Genomic DNA, 22,439 nt, shown 5'->3' with positions numbered 1-22,439 from the left:
CCCAGGGCAAATGGTTTGACAAACCGTTATTAAAATATGGCTCAGTCTGGATCAGGTGAAAGAATGTAGGGTCAAATGTGTAGAGTTAAAAATAATAATATTCCAATGAATATCTGAGGGGAAATGTGGGCTTATTGGTTTTTTTTAAATTAATATTTTATTAAGTTTTATCAGTAAAAAAATTCAAAAAAAATACAAAAACAGAAAAGTACAAAGTCAAAATACAAAAATAAACATTAAGCATAAAAGAAGAAAAAGAAAAAAGAAAAAAGAAAAACACATAAGGAAAAAATCAAAACCCCCTCTTTTTTTAACTCATCTTTAGTTGACTTATTTTCCTGACTTCCTCATGCCTCCCTTTTTTGTATCCCTTTTTAAAAATTGGTTCAGCAAATTCATATCCAATTTAGTTTGTCTATTATCAATCCCATCTTACATTTTACCTTGTTGCTAGAACCCCTTCAATTCATTTCAACGTCATCAACATTCAAAAATTTTACAATGTTTCTGTAAATAAGTTTTAAATTTCCTCCAATCTTCTTCCACCAACTCTTCTCCCTAGTCTCGGATTCTGCCAGTCATTTCTGCCATTTCCATGTAGTCCATTAATTGCATTTGCCATTCTTCCAAGGTGGGTGGATCTTGTGTCTTCCAGTGCTTTGCGATAAGAATTCTTGCTACTGCTGTAGCATACATAAAAAAAGTTCTATCCTTCTTTAACACCGATTGGCCAACTATGCCCAGGAGAAAGGCCTCTGGTTTCTTCAGAAATGGTTATCTAAATACCTTTTTCATTTTATTATAGATCATTTCCCAGAAAGCCTTAATCCTTGGGCACATCCACCAAAGGTGAAAGAATGTACCTTCAATTTCTTTACATTTCCAACATTTATTATCGAGCAAGTGATAGATTTTTGCAAGCTTGACTGGAGTCATGTACCACCTATACATCGTTTTCATAATATTCTCTCTTAAGGCATTACATGCCGTAAATTTAATCCCGGTGGTCCACAACTTCTCCCAGTCAGCAAACATAATATTATGTGCCCATTTTATCATTGCAGATTTTACCGTTTCTTCTTCGGTGTTCCATTTCAACAGCAGATTGTACATTCTTGATAGTATCTTAGCATTGGGTTCTAACAGTTCTGTTTCTAACTTTGATTTTTCCACCTGGAAACCAATTTTTTTGAAAATAATGTAGCCAGTCTCGCACCTTCCCTTTAAGCTTGTCATAACTCTGTAATTTCAATTTGTCACCTTCCTGCTCCGGAAATGTGGGCTTATTGATCCACATTTTGATCCTAATGAAACGCCGATGATTCTGCCCTGTAACTGTACATTTCAGGACTTGAGCAAGGGAAGCTCCAGGGAAGTTTCTGTGCCATTACTGGGTTGTTCATCGAGGAGACTAAGGTCTAGAAACATATAAAAACCACTTTGAAGTGTTTTTAAAAATACATTGAATTTTCCATAAGGCTCACCATCACCACCCAGTGTCACATTAGATATTGCACTTAAAACACACTTAAAACTTTTTATTTGCAGCTGTATAGCTGAGTCCTAAGGCTGGATCTAGACACATCAAAAAAACTTTTCAGGAAAACTCATAATGGGAAACTACGTTGCTGAAAGATGGAACTCCACAGCACCATCTAGTTTCAAAGTGTTATAATGCATTTATAAAACACTTCTTTTTTAACTAATATAGCTGAGTCCCCAGATGAGCTTCTGAAAAGCCCTAGAATCCACTCATCCCTGATCTGCTGCCTGCAATTGTAATTATAATCCTTCTACATTGTAACCCTCCTTCCAGAGTAGCATATTTCCATTAGCAGGGCTATAGAGAATGGTTTGCAGTCATTGCTAGTCCTACTCTGAGTAGACCCCACTGAAATTAATAGAAGTCACCAACTTAAGTCCATTAATTTCCTTTTTTAAAAAAAAAATTATTAAGTACAAATCAGAAAACATACATATTTACAACAAAATAAAATACAAAGGAAAAAGAAAATACATATAACCAAGGGGAAAAATGAGAGAATACTTTGCCTTTTTTCATATTTACAGTTATTTATACCTCTATAAAATGCTATTCACAATAAAGGAGTGAAACGAAAGATAAGATGTCAGGAAAAAAAACAAATAAAAAAATAAAGAAGTAAAAGAAAAGGATCATAGGTGAAAAATTTTTAAAATAGATAAGTATTCACTATATATAGCCGTTTCCCATCTATATGTGGGAGCCCTAGGAAAATGCATTCACACTTTTTCCAGGGTCCGCTTTCTATCCACTGGAAAGAGATCATTTGCATGAAGTATAAACAACCTATCCTGGGCCTAGTGCTACTTTCGGGAGAAGTTCCCATGCCTGCCTCAGGGACTGGGTGCCTTGAAAAAATACCTAAGTGCCCTTAACTCAAATTTCCCTGTCTTCCTACAATAAGAGCATGCAAGCATTCCAGTGGCAAGGAGTTCCTGCGGCAGGGACCTCTGCCTAGTGCACATTCTTAACCCCACCCCCAACAAAAACGTAAGTCTAGCCAAAGCTCTCACTTCAGCTGTTCAGTATCTTTCGCCGCTTGCGCCCCAAACACAGCAACAACTGAGCCATTCTGTACACACAACACCATTCAGTGCCTTGCTGGATAGCATCAAAACATTACCTTGCTCTCCAATGTTCTCTTTGGATGGAGCTCAGATCAGCAGTGAAACGGAGGAGACCTCAAACAGCACTCAGTTGAAGCGGGATGTGTAATTTGAGTCACTTCAAAGCAAGATGTCGGAAGGACTCCTTCTTTTAGAGAAGACCCTCTTTTATCTTTCCAAGACCTTCTTGAGAATCCACCTCTCGGGGCTGCCACAAGCCTCATCTATGGGTAATCCATTGCTTAGGCCATCCGCCGTATTGTACCAAATCGGGGTTAGAAGGGGGAAAGGAGCTCAGATCCACTTGCCTTCTGAAAAGCAAAGCCCTCAAAGAGAGACTGACTCACTGATCCAGCTGATTCTTGCTCTCCATCCTGGGCTGTGCCCAGAGGCTGGTCCGGTGAGAGGGGAACGACTGACTGTCTTTGATCTCATGACCAGACAGTGGATGCCTCAGGGGGGTTTTGGACTCCATGAGGCTCTCGTTCACCTTGCACCACTGCAGCCCCATAGGGATAGCTCAGTCGGGAGAGAATGAGACTCTTAATGTTCAGGGCTGTGGGTTCAAGCCCCACGTTGGGCGAAAGATTCCTGCATTTGCAAGGGGTTGGACTAGATGACCCTCGTGGTCCCTTCCAACTCTACGATTCTATGATTACAGCAGGCCAGTGACTGTATTCTGCCTCCACTGTTGGAGGCAGTATGCAGGGGCAACTGTTTGGCCACTGTGAGATGGACTAGATAGACCATTGGTCTCATTCAGCAGGGTTCTTAATCCTGAGCAGTGGCGGAGCTTCATGCTTCGGCACCGGGGGTGGGTGGGTGGGTGGAGAGCAGGTGGGGGTGTGGCGTGCATCTGGGGGCGTGGCTCCTGCAGCCAATCAGAAGCTGCGGAAGCCCCGCAGGATGTTCGGGTTCCAAAAGAACATTCACAAACTGGAACACTCACTTCTGGGTTTGCAGCGTTCGGAGCCAAAACGTTCAACTGCTAAGGCGTTTGTTAACAACTTTATTTTATTAATCTAGATATTCAAGACATCCTACAAAAGAGAACCATAAAACAAATATAAAACAGATCAAAAAGCTTTTGGGGGTTTTAATTGGTTGTTTGTAAGTCGCTTTAGATCACTTTCTCAGACCCTCCAAGTGACCCTATTTTCCAGGGACGTCCCTGATTTAGAGAAACCATCCCGGTTTCTGATATGACCCCGGAATGTCCCACTTTTCCTTAGGATGTCCCTATATTCATTGGAGAAATGCTGGAGGGTATGGAGTTATCCGACCCCCAAGCCGTCTGGAGGTAATCCTGTACAGTGGTACCTCGGGTTACAGACGCTTCAGGTTACAGACTCCACTAACCCAGAAATATTACCTCGGGTTAAGAACTTTGCTTCAGGATGAGAACAGAAATTGTGCTCTGGCAGCACGGCGGCAGCGGGAGGCCCCATTAGCTAAAGTGGTACCTCAGGTTAAGAACAATTTCAGGTTAAGAACGGACCTCCAGAACGAATTAAGTTCTTAACCCAAAGTACCACTGTATAGGGAAGGGTTTTTTAAAAAAAAATGTTTAATGTTTTATTATGTTTTTATATATATAGGAAGCTGCCCAGAGTGGCTGGGGCAATCCAGTCAGATGGGTGAGGTATAAATAGTTAAAATTATCATTATGGAATGGGACGTCCCTATTTTCATTGGAGAAATGTTGGAGGGTATGCTTTCTACTGCCACACCACCAAGACTTTCTCGGTTCTCCTTCTCTATCCCTTTCTGAACTTTTCCTATTTCCTGATGGAAGAACATATGGATCAGGCCAGTAGCCCATCTGCTCCAGTGTCCTGTGCTCACAGCGCCCAGCCAGGTGTTCCCATGGGAAGCCCAGTAGCAAGAATGGAGTGCTCTCCCTCCTTCTGATTCTCAGGCTCTCGGAAGCATACTGTCTCCAGCAGTGGAGGCAGAACACAGCCACTACAGCCAGGAGCCATATAAAGCGTCATTCTCCATACCTGTAAGTGACGGGCTTTACTCTACCTGCAAAAGGCATCCAACTGGATCTCTGATCACCCCAAGGATCTGGCAGCCGTTTCCGCCACTGCTGCAGGCGTCCCTCAAGAGGAGCGAAGCTCACCTCTCACCTCCCTTTGCTGCAAGCTACCGGATGAGGTTTGGAAATCAGGGAGGGAGATATTTCTGCAAACGCCATTGTGAAACAGAGGCAAATCTCGTTTGAGAGAGCTTAAACCAGATGGAGATGGTTGCGAGGCCACCTAAAGTTTCCGAGCATAATGGAAAATTGAGGGCATAAGAACACGAGGCTTCCGGATCAGGCCCGTGGCCTGTCTAGTGCAGCATCCTTGTTCCTGCAGTGGCCAACCAGAGGCACCAGTGGGAAGCCCAGCAGCAAGATCTGAGCCTGAGAGGGAGCCAGTCGAACTGCCCTTGGGAGGGAACTCCACAATCTGGGAGCAGCCACAGAAAAGGCTCTCTCACGGATCACCAACAGTTGTGCCTCTGATGCCTAGGAGACTGAGCGAATATGCCCACCCAAAGATCGTGGCACCAGGGCAGGTTCCTGTAGGGCAAGGTTTCCCAAACTTGGGTCTCCAGGTCTTTTTGAACTACAATTCCCACCATCCCTGGCCATAGGTCCTGCTAACTAGGGTTGATGGGAGCTGTAGTCCGAAAACAGCTGGAGACCAAAGCTTGGGAAAGACTGATATAGGGAGATATAATCTTTCAGCTAGCATGGGCCCAAGCCACATAGACTCCCTGGTAACTGGTCCCTTGAAGGACCAGGTCGCAGCCTGGGAGTAATTTTGGACTCACAGCTGTCCATGGAGACAGAGATCAACTCTGTGTCCAGGGCAGCTTTTTACCAGCTCCATCTGGTATGCAGGCTGAGACCTTATCTGCCCACAGACTGCCTCACCAGAGTGGTGCATGTTCTGGTTATCTTTCGCTTGGACTACTGCAATGCGCTTTATGTGGGGCTACCTTTGAAGGTGACCCAGAAACTACAACTAATCCAGAATGCGGCAGCTAGACTGGTGACTGGGAGCGGCCCCAAGACCACATAACACCGTTCTTGAAAGACGTACATTGGCTCCCAGCACGTTTCTGAGCACAATTCAAAGTGTTGGTGCTGACCTTTAAAGCCCTAAATGGCCTCTGTCCAGTATATCTGAAGGAGCGTCTCCACCCCCACCATTCTACCCAGACACTGAGGTCCAGCGCCTTCTGGCAGCTCCCTCACTGTGAGAAGCCAAGTTACAAGGAACCAGGCAGAGGGCCTTCTCAGTAGTGGCACCCGCCCTGTGGAAAGCCCTCCCACCAGATGTCAAAGAGAACAACAACTACCAGACTTTTAGAAGACATCTGAAGGCAGCCCTGTTTAGGGAAGCTTTTAATGTGTAATAGGTTATTGTATTTTAATATTCTGTTGGAAGCCACCCAGAGTGGCTGGGGAAACACAGCCAGATGACCCAATAGAAACGAACCTGCAAGTTATCACTGAATCGTTGAAACTATGGGAAGGCTTTGCCCTGATCCAGTGAAGAGCTTCATGAATGTGGCTGCTTAAATGTGCATAGCATCTGCTGGATCAGGACTTGAAAAGTACATCAGAGTGTGGGTGCTCCCTATCCACAGAGCATTGCACAAAATTGGGTGGGTTGCCTTCACACCTACATTCCACCTTCTAGGCTCCTGCTTGTCACATGGGAGATATATTTTTATATATTGATTTGAGCAGGTTCAGGGGTCTTGCTACAGGCTTCAGTTCCTCTCGTGGTTACTCATCAACATGGTTGTGCTATTATTCTATAGCAGTTGCAGAGAAAACCCAGAATGTGCGACTGGCCACAGAATTCAGTTTCCTGCAAACTGAACTGTTTCCTTTTTAAAAATGCAAGTTTCTAGTCCCTATGAGTAAGTGCAAGAGATGGTTGAGAGTGTGTGGGCAATGCATGACATGAGATCTCAGAAGTGAGAGTATTTGATGAGTAAAATCTCCAGCAGTCACAGAATGAGGAATCAGTGAAATATATAGGGAAACTCAGGACCATTTCACCTATTAAAATGGTAGCCAGTGCACAACCCACATTCACACAGCCATTCAGCCGTTTCAGCCATTCCTAGGTCCTTGGCTGATCATAGAATCATAGAGTTGGAAGGGAACACAAGGATCATCTAAGTCCAACCCCCTGAAATGCAGGAATATTTCACCCAGTTTTGGGCTTCAACCCACAACCCTGGGATTAAGAGACTCATGCTCTCCTGACTGAGCTATCCTCTGTGCTAATTTCCCACATTAACCAAAGTAGAGCTAAACATTAATGAATTGATTAGATTTCATTAGATTACAAAGCATTTGATCAAATAAAATGGTGAGTGAATTTTAATGGTCAGTGAATTGATCAGTCAGGAAATGGTCACTGAATTCGTCAGTGAATTTTAATTGCAAAAGAAAAAATCATTTTTAATCGAAATGCCTCTTAAGTTTCTCTTTAACACTTAGAATTTTCAATTACCAAATTTTTGTAATAGGGATTCCACAGCAGCCACTAAACCAGGCATGTCCAAAGTCAGTTTTGGAGGCCTAATCCGGCCCCTGTGGCAGTTTATTTTCTGGGGTAAAATCCTAAAAAAACTCTCAACAACTTCAATCTTAAAAAAAAGTCAACAACTTGGCCCTCACGGCCCTTCACTTCATCAAATCTGGCCCTCTTTGAAAAAAGTTTGGACGCCACTGCACTAAACAGACTAGGTTTTAATTGGTTAAAAACCATTTGAGCAACTAAAAATGTCCTTCCACCTCCCAACCTCCCCATGACCTGCCCAGTGGATATAAACATATCAAAGTTGTGTTTAATATCAGAGCTTGCCTCCTATGACTCAGACCTACATCATCTGGAAACTACGGAAATATGGTGTGTGTTCTCCCCCTTTGTATGCAAATATATGCAGAATTCAAATGATTACCAAATAAGGGAATTTTTATTTCTAATGAAATAAAATATTGTGGGGGCCCAGGTAAGCCTGGCCTTGCATAATCAATCACATGACAAAGGGCACACACACCATTTGAATGGGAACGCCCATCAACTTTGTGGATGCCCGGCCCCCTGAAATATTTCATTGTGGGGGTCAAAACCTCCACAGCCCCTAGGAGTTGACTCCTATGCTTCTACTGAATCAGACCATTGGTCCATCTAGATCAATGTTGTCTGCACTGACTGGCAGTGGCCTCTCCCGGTTTTCTCAGCCCAACTTGGAAATGAACCTGGGACCTTCAGCATGCAAAGAGCTGGAGCTCTCCTGTGCTTCCTCACCTCTTTGCATCTTTCCCCACAAGTCTCCCGTGGGTTCAGTTCTCAGCATCTTGAGGTGGGGCTGGGAGACAACCCCCCCCCGAAACCCTAGAGTGCTGCTGAACAGTCATTGTATGATGCTAAGCTAGATGACTCAGCTGCCCTGGCTTGGAATCAGCTTCCTATGTCTCTGTATCTTAAGGGACGGGCTGTGGCTCATTGGTAGACCATCTGCCCAGCAGGCATCAAGTCCCAGGTTCAGTCCCCATCATCTCCATGTAAGGCTGGGAGAGACACCTCTTTGAAACCTTAAGAGAGTTGCTGCTGCTCAGTGTTGAGAATACTGAACTGTAAAAAAGGTAAATGACCCCTGGATGGTTAAGTCCAGTCAAAGGTGACTATGGGGTTGTGGTGCTCATCTTGCTTTCAGGCCAAGGGAGCTGGTGTTTGTCCACACAGCTTTCCAGGTCATGCTGCCAGCATGACTAAACCGCTTCTGGCGCAACGGGACACCATGACGGAACCCAGAGTGCACAGAAACGCTGTTTACCTTCCGGCCACAGCAGTACCTACTTATCTACTTGCACTGGTCTGCTTTCAAACTGCTCGGTTGGCAGGAGCTGGGACAGAGCAATGGGAGCTCACCACCCGCGTCCCATACTGAACCATGTGTGTGTGTGTGTGTGTGTGTGTGTGTAGGGACGCAGGTGGCACTGTTGTCTAAACCACTGCGCCTCTTGGGCTTGCCGATCAGAAGGTCGGTGGTTCGAATCTCCACAATGGGGTGAGCTCCCGTTCCTCGGTCCCAGCTCCTGCCAACCTAGCAGTTTGAAAGCATGTCAAAGTGCAAGTAGATAAATAGGTACCGCTCCGACGGGAAGGTAAACAGTGTTTCCATGCGCTGCTCTGGTTTCGCCAGAAGCGGCTTAGTCATGCTGGCCACATGGCCTGGAAAAACTGTCTGTGGACAAACGTCGGCTCCCTCGGCCTGTAAAGTGAGATGAGCACCGCAACCCCAGAGTCGTCTGGACTGGACTTAACTGTCAGGGGTCCTTTACCTTTATAGATTTATAGATAGATAGATAGATAGATAGATAGATAGATAGATAGATAGATAGATATGGAACCGCGTCCCATACTGAACTGTATGGTTCATTGGTCTGACGTATAAAGCAGCCATCTATGTTCCCATGTAACTCAAAGAACATAAAGACGAGCTCTCCTGGATCAGACCAATGACCCATCTAGTCTAAGTAACCTGTTCTCACAGTGGCCAACCAGATGCCTGCTGGAAGCCCACAAGCAGGATCTGAGCACAAGAGCACTCTCCCCTCCTGAGGCTTCCTGCAACTGGTATTCAGAAGCAATACTCTCTTTGTGACTGTAAAGGCAGGGCATTGCTAGTGGCCATTGGTGGTCTCATTGTGATCTCAGAACCACTGGCAGTCATCTTTGAGAATTCCTGGAGAACAGGCGAAGTCCCGGCAGACTGGAGGAGGGCAAATGTTGTCCCTATTTTCAAAAAGGGGAAAAGAGAGGACCCAAATAATTACCGCCCAGTCAGTCTGACATCAATACCAGGGAAGATTCTGGAGCAGATCATTAAGCAAACAGTCTGTGCGCACCTAGAAAGGAATGCTGTGATCACCAATAGTCGGCATGGATTTCTGAAGAACAAGTCATGTCAGACTAACCTGATCTCGTTTTTCGACAGAATTACAAGCCTGGTAGATGAAGGGAACGCAGTGGATGTAGCCTACCTTGATTTCAGCAAGGCATTTGACAAGGTGCCCCATGATATTCTTGTAAAGAAGCTGGTAAAATGTGGTCTTGACTATGCTACCACTCAGTGGATTTGTAACTGGCTGGCGGACCGAACCCAAAGGGTGCTCATCAATGGTTCCTCTTCATCCTGGAGAAGAGTGACTAGTGGGGTGCCACAGGGTTCTGTCTTGGGCCCGGTCTTATTCAACATCTTTATCAACGACTTGGATGATGGACTCAAGGGCATCCTGATCAAATTTGCAGATGACACCAAACTGGGAGGGGTGGCTAACACCCCAGGGGACAGGATCACACTTCAAAACAACCTTGACAGATTAGAAAACTGGGCAAAAACAAACAAGATGAATTTTAACAGGGAGAAATGTAAAGTATTGCACTTGGGCAAAAAAAATGAGAGGCACAAATACAAGATGGGTGACACCTGGCTTGAGAGCAGTACATGTGAAAAGGATCTAGGAGTCTTGGTTGACCACAAACTTGACATGAGCCAACAGTGTGACGCGGCAGCTAAAAAAGCCAATGCCATTCTGGGCTGCATCAATAGGAGTATAGCATCTAGATCAAGGGAAGAAATAGTGCCACTGTATTCTGCTCTGGTCAGACCTCACCTGGAGTACTGTGTCCAGTTCTGGGCACCACAGTTCAAGAAGGACACTGACAAACTGGAACGTGTCCAGAGGAGGGCAACCAAAATGGTCAAAGGCCTGGAAACGATGCCTTATGAGGAACGGCTAAGGCAGCTGGGCATGTTTAGCCTGGAGAAGAGGAGGTTAAGGGGTGATATGATAGCCATGTTCAAATATATAAAAGGATGTCACATAGAGGAGGGAGAAAGGTTGTTTTCTGCTGCTCCAGAGAAGCGGACATGGAGCAATGGATCCAAACTACAAGAAAGAAGATTCCACCTAAACAGGAAGAACTTCCTGACAGTAAGAGCTGTTAGTCAGTGGAATTTGCTGCCAAGGAGTGTGGTGGAGTCTCCTACTTTGGAGGTCTTTAAGCAGAGGCTTGACAACCATATGTCAGGAGTGCTCTGATGGTGTTTCCTGCTTTGCAGGGGGTTGGACTCGATGGCCCTTGTAGTCTCTTCCAACTCTATGATTCTATGATTCTTGTCTCAGTGGATAGAGAATGAGACTCTTAATCTCAGGGTCATGGGTAAGAGCCCCATGTTGGGCAAACGATTCCTGCATTGCAGGGGGCGTGGACTTGATGATCCATGGGGTCCCTTCCAACTCTATGATTCTCCTCCATGAATTTGTCTTTCAAAATCATCCACGTTGGTGGCCATTACTGCCCCCTTATGGGAGTGAGTTCCACTGTTTGTCTATGCTTTCTGTGAAGAAGACCTTTCGATCATCTGTTCTGAATCTTCCAGCATTCAGCTTCATGGAAGGTCCACAAGCTTCAGTGCTATGAGAGAGGGAGAAAAATGTTTTCTATGCCCACTCCCTACATGCTCTGCATAAATTTATTTTACCCTGTATTTCACCTTATCTGAATTGCACATTTCAACTGAAAACTAACAGCCAGTTCTTTGACATTGGGTCTTGGGCTGTAAATATGGAGCCATTGCTGAAGTTCCTTTAAAAAAAGAAGAAGACAATTATTTGCTTGCTTATTTAAAATACAGTGGTACCTCGTGTTACATACGCTTCAGGTTACATACGCTTCAGGTTACAGACTCCGCTAACCCAGAAATAGTGCTTCAGGTTAAGAACTTTGCTTCAGGATGAGAACAGAAGTTGTGCTCCAGCGGCGTGGCGGCAGCGGGAGGCCCCATTAGCTAAAGTGGTGCTTCAGGTTAAGAACAGTTTCAGGTTAAGAACCGACCTCCGGAATGAATTAAGTACTTAACCCGAGGTACCACTGTAGTTATATTCCACCTGACCTCAAAGCTCAAAGGCGAGTAACTCAATAAGTGAAACTGGATGTATAATGGCAAATCATAAGATTATTTATTTTATGAAAATACAAAAAAAACAAGATTTATATTAATATCAGAAAACAGGTCAGTGCAGGTGGAACATTATCATTCCACAAAGTCACACTCATACAACCAAGGCTGAATGCTTTTACTTATACAAACATACGTCATCCACTCTGGAAGAATAAATAAACCTGAGAAAACAAGTCCCATCTGCAGGACAGCAATGTGTTATTAAGTTAACTTTTACAAATATGTACATGTTATATAAATATTGACTGCAACGTTTTAAATAGGCTTTCCCAGTGCAAAGGTGCTCTCCTAAAAATAAAAATCAGTGAAGTTTCAATAAATAATAGAACCTTAACATCGGAAATAGAAAGAATTCTATATACTGCACATTGTCTGCTGAAAGTCTAAAAATAAAAAGGCAGTGTGTTGTCTCCGAAGCCAGTCTTCCTCAAAGGAGATGCATTTAAGTTAATGAACATGACTATATCTTGCTTCCACTGGTATCAGTGGGCCTCCTCTCACTGGGACTAGCCTTTGATGCAACCCAGTAGCATATTAATTTAAAAATATATGCATTGTAAATATCTTCAGTCAACCCTCTCCATGTCCAATTGCCTGCAGAAGAACTCAGGTGTGTCGGTGACATTTCTGAAAGATTTTCTATGACAGTGCATCTGTCCTCCCCACCCCACCCCCAAAAAACTTAGGGTGTTGAAATCTTTTCTCTGTCTACTTTCTCGCAGAATTTTCTAAATGCCTATTATGTCACCTCCAACTTGCCTTTTCTCAGAACTGAAAATTCCCAAGCGCTGCAAACGTTCCTCATTGGGGAGTCACCCTGAGTAAAGCCGTGGCTACAGGTAATTTGCTGCAGGCAAGACAGGCTCATTGAGGATTACTGCTGAAAACTCCCCCCCCCCCCCAGGCAGTGGCTCTACACTGGGAAAATCCCCCTGATCTAAAAATGCCACAGGCAACTCCCAGCATCATCTCCCTCCTGAAAGGTGTAGATTCCACTGTCCAGTGACATACCGGGAAAATAGAACCCGGGGATGAAGAGGAGGGACCATGCAAATGAAAGCTGGCTCAGTTTTCTGCAGCTTCCAGTGATGGTTTTCCAATGGGAGTAGACAACTTGACTGCAGCCTGAGACATGGTCCAAAGAGTGTCACTGCAACCATGTGTTTACCAACCTTTTTTGTGGGGGGGGGGCGGCAAATGTAGCCCCTTTCCTTTCTCTCTTCTGCATTGCAGAGGGCTGGACCAGATCATCCTTTAGGTCCCCTTCCAGCCCTACAGTTTTCTGTGGTTCTACGACTAGCTGCCGTTTCGTTCCCATGGGAAAGCCACAACTTGGATTGGAAGTAAACAGGTGAATGGGTGAGTCCTGCTCACCCCCCCCTTTAGATCACAGAAACAACTTCTGCCTAGCAAAGGAAAGAGAGCATTTGCCTGTCAAAATCACATGCCGTCGGCTGTGGGGCTTCTGCTCCTTCTGCAACATGCAGCGATTTAGTCAAGCAGGGGATATTGAATCACTGCGGGAAAATCATTGGGCTATGATGGACAGCCATCCTCAGCTGGCCTCTGCTGATGCCCTGGAGTAACCTCTGAAGTGGATCCTTCCCAGGGATCTATTGCTGCAATCAAAACAGCAACAGCCCTTCAAACGCTAATTCAGCTGCCCCCCCCCATTTTATAATTTGTGCAATCTTATCTCGCTCCCTAATTCAGCTGCCCCCCCCCATAATCAATAAAAATTCAATACAAATCTGAGGTTCTGCCCACCCCTAACAAAAGCCTGCCCCTTAACAAAAATCCTGGCTATGCCCATGTGTATAGATGATATCGTTTCAAAGTGTAGCATACCAACCAAGAGAAAAGTGTTCCTGTCCATGTGCAAAGTTCCTGAGGCCAAAGTGTTCCTGTCCTTGTGCAAAGTACATTCTATGTCGGCGACACACACATTTCCTCAGCGGGAAATATAGGAGGCCCCTTTGTGCAAAGTGCCAGCTGAGCAAAAGGCAGCGAATCTCTGTCCCTATATCGTTCCTCTTCTTAATGCTGCCTTCTGTTCCACTCTTCTTGAATTCTGGATCTCAGGCCTGGCAACAGCCTATACTGCACAGAGCCTGGAGACAGGAAACAAAAGCTGTGAGACAAGACTGAAGAACAAGCGCCCTAGCTCAGTGGTTAGAGCATCTGACCCACATGGAGAGGACGCCAGGTTCAGTCCCCGCCATCTTCAGGTAGTGTTGGGAGAGACCTAGTCCGAGACACCGCAGAGCTGCTGGCAGTCAGTGTAGACAATACTGAGCTAGGTGGCCTCCGCTATAAGGCAGTTCACTGTGTCCCTGTCAGCAACAAAGGGCCATAATCTGTGTTTTGAAACATGTCACCCAAAGGCCTCTTCATGTCTTGAGGGCACCGCTTCTGCATTTGGGCTGGCCTTGCACGCAGATGCCTTCTGAGTTATTATTGTCTTTCGGGGAGGCTGATGAAATTCCATGTTTCTTTTCCTTTTTTCTTTTTTGAAAAAGAACACGCTTTTGATGAGTCAGTCAGAAAGCTGCAGCCGGCTTAGTCCTGTTTCTCTTTTTCTGACGCTCTGCCCCTTTCCCTTTGGCTAGGTGCTTTCTGAAGGCCTTTGCCAAGTCGCCAATCAGCTTGGAGTAGTTCCTGAGCACCCGGCAGCCATCAATCTTTTGCTGGAAGGCCGATGGGCCCGTAGGTCTCGCTGGGAGGGTGACAGTGGGCAGTGTCAGGCCCTGCAGGCAGAGGGTGCACTGAGTATTGGTGACCAGGCCGGTCACTTGCTGCTGGGCTTTTTCCAATTGGCTGTGCAACGCCTCGTGGGGACCAGTCAGTCTGCTTTGCTGCTCTCTGATGAGCAAGAGGGAGTCTTTCAAACAGAGTGCTGTCCTGTACAACTCCTGCAGCATAAGATTCTGTGGTTTCCTAGCAATATTGCTATCTGGGAACCAGGGAACTGGCGTCATGCTGCAAAGCTGGTCCGCATCTTGCACCAAGCCCATATGGGTCAACTAGAGACAAAAACAGAGGCATGTCAATTATTGGCTTATTGATGAAGACTGGCTTCGCTTCTTTGAATATATTATCTTCCCATATCCCTCTGACTTCCTGTTCTTCACTACGGTGGCGGTATTTAAATCCCACCTGATATTCAGTGAAGTATTATTGTAATTTGGCGCAGAGGTTTGCTGCTGTTATATTTCATTCTGCAACTCTGCGGTGCTTTTTCTTTGTTAAAGGTAAAGGGACCCCAGACCATTAGGTCCAGTCGTGGCCGACTCTGGGGTTGCGGCGCTCATCTCGCTTTATTGGCCGAGGGAGTACAGCTTCCGGGTCATGTGGCCAGCATGACTAAGCCGCTTCTGGCGAACCAGAGCAGGGCACGGAAACGCTGTTTACCTTCCCGCCGAAGTGGTACCTATTTATCTACTTGCACTGGCATGCTTTCGAACTGCTAGGTGGGCAGGAGGAGGGGCCGAGCAACGGGAGCTCACCCCGTTGCGGGGATTTGAACCGCCAACCTTCTGATCAGCAAGCCCTAGGCTCCGTGGTTTAACCCACAGCGCCACCCGCGTCCCGTTTTCTTTGTTACCTACCTTCTTTTTCTGTGCCTACATGCTTTTGTTTATAACAAAAAATCAAAATAAAAAAGTTCAAAAAGTCATTTTTGGCATATATCTTTTAATTCTAACCAACAGAGACTGGCCTAGCCCTGTGGATCGCTCGGCCAGTAGAGCGTGAGACCCTTAATCTCAGGGTCGAGGGTTTGAGCCCCACATTCGACAAAAGATACCTCCTTTGCAAGGGATTAGACTAGATTACGCTCATGGTGCCTTCCAATTCTATAATTCTATTCTATTAGGGCAAATAGGGTGCTTGCCCTCTCAACTTCAGTCTGTCCTCAGCCAGCCCCCACCTGTCTGCCTGCTTTTTGCAACCAGGGGGTTGGGACCTGTAGTTTGTTAAGGGTGCTGAGAGTTGTTAGGAAGCTCCCTGTCCCCCTCTTAGATCTACAATTCCCAGAGTTCCCTGTGAAGAGGGACTGATTGTTAAATCACTCTCGATTGTAGCTCTGGGAAGGGAATATGGGTCCCCCAGCAACTCTCATCATCCTTCACCAAGGCCGGCCCACCTATTAGCCCGGCTGAGGCAGTTGCCTCAGGCGGCAGGCTGGGAACAGCTGGGTGTACAGCAGATCTGAGGAGCCTCCGTAGCCACCTGCCTAGATTCGTTTTCTCCTCTTCTGCTGCTCTGAAGGCTCTCAGAGGAGTGTGTCATTCGCCACCACCTGGCAAGAGCAAGGCCAGTACCGCCGACTCCCCACCAGCCTCCTTTTCTCTCCCTCGCTACCGTCAATGCGCCAGGGCTTTCCTGGGCCACCTCCAGTCACCTCAGGTGGCAGCAGAGAGATATAGGCAGCGGTGGCAGATTTTCTTTTTTCCGTTAAGCAACAAAATGTCTTCGGCTGGCCCTGCCCTTGACAAACTACAGTTCCCAGAATCCTCTGGAGGAAGCTGTGTCTGTCTAAGTGGTATCATAGTGCTTTGAATGTGGGCTTAGTCTCAGGGTTGCCCTTGTAGGACTCAGGTGGGTTCTACACACAGATAAAAACCGTTCTGAAAATGCTCTTTTTAAAAGGCGTTTTTAAAAACACATTGAATTTTCCATATGGCTCACCATCGCCATCTAGTGTCACTTTGTATATTGTACTCCAAACACGCTTAAAACGTTTTATTTGCAGCTGTATAGCTGAGTTCTCAGTGGGGGACGAAACCAGGATTAGTTGGCTCCGCCTGTCGTTGGCTCTGTCGCCACCTGCTGTTGGCTGTGGTGCCTTCCTCCCTACACCAATCCCACTGGGCGCCAGCCATCACTGATTCAAACAGCTGATATCGCCAAAATGTAGGGCAAAGCAAAAAAATCTGAAGAGGGCAGGATTTCTCTACCACTGGGGTTGCTGGAATAAGCAACAGCCGCAGGCAAACAGGAAGGGCAGCAGGAAGTATGTCATAGAATAGCAACTTCCTGTTGTGGTGTGACAGAATGTGACCTTCTGTGCCAGGCTGGCAACAAAGCGATTGCTTATTGTCCCCCAGATGTGAGTCAAAACACAAGTGCGGTTTGTATACGTTGACAGGTTTGTGCGGGCATGCAAATGAACAGAAGTAGCAGGGCCGGCCCTATCCTTAGGCAAAGTGAGCCAACCGCCTCTGGCGGCAGATACTGGAGGGCAACAGTAGCGGCTTCTTGCTCCTCCTAATCCATTCTCCTCTGATTTGTATATTCTGGCCTGCTGCCTCCAGTGGGTTGTAAGCAATGCTAGTCCTACTCGGAGCAAACCCATTGGAATTAATGTATCTATGCCTATCGTTATTATTAATTTCAATGGGTCTACTCTGAGGGGGCCTAACATTGACTACAACCCAGTATCCTGTCCGCAGGGTTGAAATAAGATCCAGCTACCTGTATTATTGGTTGCCAAAGAAATGTTTCTTTCTGGTGCTTTTCTGAAAGTGCAGAACATCGGAAGGGCACCAGACTGAGGAACTGTGATTTGGACTGCAGTTCTAACCCCATTTATCTGGGAGTAAGCCCCACTGAATTCAATAGGACTGACTTCTGAAGAGGGGTGTGGGGAAATTCTGATGGAAACAGGGAGTGGAAATTGCTACGGTTTGGTTTCAGTCCACAAACAAGATGTGTTTGATTACATTCCTCACCACCAACACACTTGCATTGTTTTGTCGGCACTGAAATTGATGTGGTGGAATAACATAATGACATTATTATTATTATTATTATTATTATTATTATTATTATTATGGCAATGGAAGACAGCTTGGAGTCATTCAATGGCATACAGAAATGTGTTTCGTGCAAAATTAGAAGATGACCCACTATTCTGAATAATAATTAACAATAATATTAACAGCCTGCCCTTCACTCTGAAGCCCAACAACTAAAACAGTGTGTTGAAAACAACTTACAACACCAGAAATGAAGTGGGTTCTAAAAATATCCATCTCAAGTGTCGTAAGTCAGGGTAAAGAGGTGTATCTTATGTAACTAACTGAGCACACAAATGATCTAAATTATGTAATTCCGCCACAGCGGGACAGATAACATCGTTTTTTGCAGAAGGCAAACTGCAACAGAATGTAAACAGAGTTGTATGTGAGGAATGCAGGGGTAGGATAGCAAGTGATTCCTTCTTACACCCCTGCTTCCGAGTAGGCATTGCTCTGTTAGATCCCCTTGTAGGATGTCCGAGTGAATCAATCCCAGTCTACTTACATAGGACTTGTAGAGCTTCCGGGCAGGCCTCCTCATCGACATAACCAGTCGCTTTGTTTGGAGGAGGGTCTCTGAACCTGCAAAGCAGAGTTGGCAGGAGCTGGAGCTGGAATTCACTGGTGTCACGCCCAGGAGAATGAGTGGGGTCACCACGACTGGATGAGAAGATAGAGACAAGGAGCAAGTGAGACAGGCAGGATCCACGGAAGAAGGCTGTCTCCGAAGTCCCAAGGCAAGCAGACTTGCGAGTCATTCAACGATACAGTGGTACCTCAGGTTACATACGCTTCAGGTTACATACACTTCAGGTTACAGACTCCACTAACCCAAAAATAGTGCTTCAGGTTAAGAACTTTGCTTCAGGATGAGAACAGAAATCGCGCAGCAGCGGCGCGGAAGCAGTGGGAGGCCCCATTAGCTAAAGTGGTGCTTCAGGTTAAGAACAGTTTCAGGTTAAGAACGGACCTCCGGAACGAATTAAGTACTTAACCTGAGGTACCACTGTATATGGAAATGCATTTTGCACAAAAATTAGAAGATTTTGTCATTTAAAATAATCGGCCAAGCATTGCTCCTCCTTAACAGCATCCAAGCAATCTTTTGAATTTATCCACAAGAGCAGAGATTTTCAACCTTTTTGAGTCCACAGCTCCCTTGACCTTTCTATGGCACCCCTGTGGGGCTCAGGATCCCAGTTTTGTCACCCCTTGCCTGTAGCCCCTCAACCTTTTTCGAACACCCCCCCCCGTAGAGCGCCCCCTCAGCCTCCTCTCTTCTCCCCTCTCCTTGGGAGTCGTCTGGGCAGCTGCCGCCACTGCCACTGGTCTCTGAGCTAATCTCCAACCCTGCCCCAAAGAGCGGTGCCTCCTCACACTGCCCCACAGGGGCCTGGGAAGAGGATGCCCCCAGCCTTAGTGGCCCAAAGGAGACTGGGCAAAGGTGAACATGAGGCCAGCACCTTACCTTGGGGAGTCGGCAGTGGCAGCAGCAGGCGCTGCCAAGGCCTGCATGGTGGAAAGGCTCCCCTTCAGCACCGGGCACTCAGCTCCCAGGCAGGCCTTGCCAGGGCAAGAAAAGCACAGCACCTGCCTGCCTGGTCTCCCACTTGCCTGTCCATTCCCGACAGCAAGGGCTGGCGGACTGGCTAGCTGGGCTCCCTCAACCACTTGCTTGCTTACTCCTAGGCCACCTCAGCTCCTGGCAACCAGCCCCCGAGGCACCATTTTCCTGGAGAGTTTGTAGCCAGGGCTGCTGCAAGGAAGAGTCGTGCAAGCTTTTGGGGACGCAAGAGGGCATCAGAGGAGAGAGGGAAGAAAAAGGACAGAGGCTAGCGTTGCCCACGGCACTCCTGACCATCATTCAAAGCGCCCTAGGGTGCCACGCCACACTGGTTGAAAACCACTGCGTAAGAGTTTCTGGCTGGCCCACTGCTGGGGGTCATTAGATATTTCTAAAGCAGGTTGACATTTCTCCGCAAAGGAATAATGGGTTAAGGTCTCAAGATGTGCGCTGGTGGGTGCATGTTGTATGCATGCATGTATGTAAATATGACATGTATGTGCTGTATGTATGTATGTGCTGTATGTATGTATGTATACATATTCCTTTTATATTCCACCTTTCCTCCAAGGATATCAAGGTTATGTGCATCGTTGTTCTCCTCCTCCCCATATTTTATCCAAACAACAACCCTGTGAAGTAGGTTAGGCTGAGAGTGAGTGTTGGACCCAGTGAGCTTCAGGTCCTGGTCCAGTGCTCTAACCACTACACCACACGTGTGTGTGTGTGTGTGTGTGTGTGTGTGTGTGTGTATACATGTATGTAATATACATGTAACACACATACTGATTGTTCTACTGGAATAATTTGCGCTTGCAAATAAAGCAAAAGTGGCAATTAAAAACAGTGGCGGCATACATAGCATAGATTTAAAGCACACGACTGCCCCCAAAGAATCCCAGGCATTGTCGTTTACCCTCGCAGAGGTAGAATTCCCAGATCTACAGTTCTCAGGATTCTCTGTTAGGGTGGGAGAAATGTGCTTTAAATACTTCTGCATGCAGAAGGTCCCTCTCTCTGCACCTGAAACCCTAAGTAAAGGGACCCCTGACCATTAGCTCTAGTTGTGACCGACTCTGGGGTTGTGGCGCTCATCTCGCTTTATTGGCCGCAGGAGCCTGCATACAGCTTCCGGGTCATGTGACCAGCATGGCTAAGCCACTTCTGGCGAACCAGAGCAGCGCACGGAAACGCCGGTTACCTTCCCGCTGCAGCGGTACCTATTTATCTACTTGCGATTTGACGTGCTTTCAAACTGCTAGGTTGGCAGGAGCAGGGACCGAGCAACGGGAGCTCACCCCATCACAGGGATTCGAACCGCCGACCTTCTGATTGGCAAGCCCTAGGCTCTGTGGTTTAACCCAAAGCACTACCTGCATCCCGACCTGAAACCCTAGAGAGCTGCTATTTGTCCAATTGGGCACTTGTGGACGTGAAAACGCTGAGCTTCCATATGTATATCTGCATTGCTGGCTGTGGCTGATGGGAGTTGTGGTCCGAAACATCTAGAGGGCACCAGGTTGGGGAAGGGAGCTGAAGGTGTGTTCAAAAGCTGGGCACAGTGCTGGTTCCCCATGGATTCTGTTTCCAGCATCTTAGAGGTAAACAGCCACAGCACACAGAGGAGCAGACCAGATGCTGGGAACGAAACAATGCAGTACCCCTTGCCAGTCCTACTCAGAGTAGACCCATTGAAATTAATGGACATGGCTAACCTAGGCCCATTAATATCAGCGGGTCTGCTCTGTGCAAGACTAGCTTTGGCTACAACCCTCTGTACTTCAGCCGTTCCCTTTATCTGCCTAGCTCTGTCTTGTCACCTCATTAACAAACCAACACAAAATAACTGTTAGAACTGAGTAGCACACATGGAAAGAGGAACTTGAAAAAGAGCAGGGAAAAGAGAAGACACAGAATAGGCCAGCATCCCAGGCAAAAGGAAGGAGAGAGCGAGATTCACCACGTACCGAGACAAACAGCAATCACCCGGGGCTTCAACACCATGCTCAGACCGCCACGGGGTTGTTCAGCCAGCCACTGCTTCCTTCGCAAATGGCTCAATGAAGGTGGAAGTTGAGTCTTCCACCCAACCCCACCCCGCTTGCTGATTAGCCAAACTCTGCTTTCAGGGTGTGACATTGCGTGGTGGAAAGAAAAGAGAAGAAGGAAAAAAAACACGAGAAAAAGAAGAAGCGCCATGGACCAGCCTCAATGAGTCTCTCAATGTGCGGTCTCCCACAGGAAACACATCCTGCCCCCGGGTCTTCGAATTAAGTTCCTCGAGGTCATCGTGTTTCCTGGGTGCCAGCTACCCAAGACGGTCTAACTGTGTCTAACTGGGTTACCGAACCCCACTTCTCATGGTAGCAGGGTTCCAGTGATTTGGTGTCAAAACCAGGAGGGTGGGCAGGCGGTTATAGCTCAAAGCAGTGGTTGACTTTTGCCAACCTAGGGCCCAAATGTTTTGTGCAGCTATTCCCATCATCCCAGCCAGCATGCCAAATTTAGACTATAGCGCCCATCGTAACAGCCATGCTAGCTGAGGCTGATGGAAATTGTAGTCCAAAAAACACTGTACAGTGGTACCTCGGGTTAAGTACTTACTTCGTTCTGGAGGTCCGTTCTTAACTTGAAACTGTTCTTAACCTGAAGCACCGCTTTAGCTAATAGGGCCTCCCGCTGCCGCTGCGCCGCCGGAGCACGATTTCTGTTCTCATCCTGAAGCAAAGTTCTTAACCCAAGGTACTATTTCTGGGTTAGTGGAGTCTGTAACCTGAAGCGTATGTAACCCAAGGTACCACTAAACTGAGACCCATTCTCTAAGCACAACTTACCCATTATATTATCAAATATAGATGCGGTGTGATTTATTACAGCGCTTGCATGCGTTATTTATAGTCGCATCGTCTCAAAGTGGTAACAGACCACAACAAATAGATAGTTCTTACTTATTTTAAAGTATTTCTACCCTGCCATTCAGCCCAAAAGGCTCTTGTAGCAGTTTTACGTAAGATCAATAACAAACAAGGCAGTCCCTGCCTAAAGGCCCACAATCCAAAAAACTGACACAAAAGGAAAAAGGGAGAAGAAGAGAGGAAAACAAGGAGCTCGCACACCAGTTCTTAAGTTCTTAGAATAATCAACTTGAAGGGAAACAGTTCAGAGAAAAGTAAGGAGTCAGACTGAGCTCATCTCTCTGTCTGATGCTGGCCACCAACTTAAATGGTTTGCAAGTAAAACATGGAAGAAGATAAAGCTATTGATTGTGGCTACTAGTCATGACACAGGTGGTGTTGTGGGTTAAACCACAGAGCCTAGGACTTGCCGATCAGAAGGTCGGTGATTCGAATCCCTACGACGGGGTGAGTGCCTGT

The 22,439-nt window shown here is 46.5% G+C and overlaps 2 protein-coding genes across 21 annotated transcripts in view; one reads left to right on the top strand and one right to left on the bottom strand.

Moving 5' to 3' along the window:
• The window catches only part of HORMAD2 (HORMA domain containing 2), a 236,046-nt gene that overhangs the window by 167,016 nt on the left and 46,591 nt on the right, over positions 1–22,439 (top strand). The window lies entirely within an intron of this gene.
• On the bottom strand, positions 12,892–21,183 carry LOC309521304 (leukemia inhibitory factor-like). The gene is made up of 3 exons (XM_082203662.1): positions 21,033–21,183; positions 18,007–18,161; positions 12,892–14,723 (listed from the first exon to the last, which is right to left on the bottom strand). The coding sequence occupies exons 1-3, from the start codon at positions 21,067–21,069 to the stop codon at positions 14,241–14,243; spliced, it is 675 nt and encodes a 224-aa protein (XP_082059788.1). The 5' UTR covers positions 21,070–21,183; the 3' UTR covers positions 12,892–14,240.

The sequence above is a fragment of the Podarcis vaucheri genome (genome assembly GCF_965113315.1).
Source record: "Podarcis vaucheri genome assembly, chromosome: 16".
NCBI classification, from domain to species: domain Eukaryota; kingdom Metazoa; phylum Chordata; class Lepidosauria; order Squamata; family Lacertidae; genus Podarcis; species Podarcis vaucheri.
This window is presented reverse-complemented; position numbering and strand designations above follow the sequence as displayed.

Excerpts from the sequence above, each read along its gene's own strand:
- LOC309521304 (XM_082203662.1), bottom strand. The coding sequence starts at position 21,069 with ATGGTGTTGAAGCCCCGGGTGATTGCTGTTTGTCTCG. Across the intron at positions 18,162-21,032 it reads GGTGATTGCTGTTTGTCTCG|TCGTGGTGACCCCACTCATT; the intron begins GTACGTGGTGAA and ends CTTCTCATCCAG. Across the intron at positions 14,724-18,006 it reads GGAAGCTCTACAAGTCCTAT|TTGACCCATATGGGCTTGGT; the intron begins GTAAGTAGACTG and ends TTTTGTCTCTAG.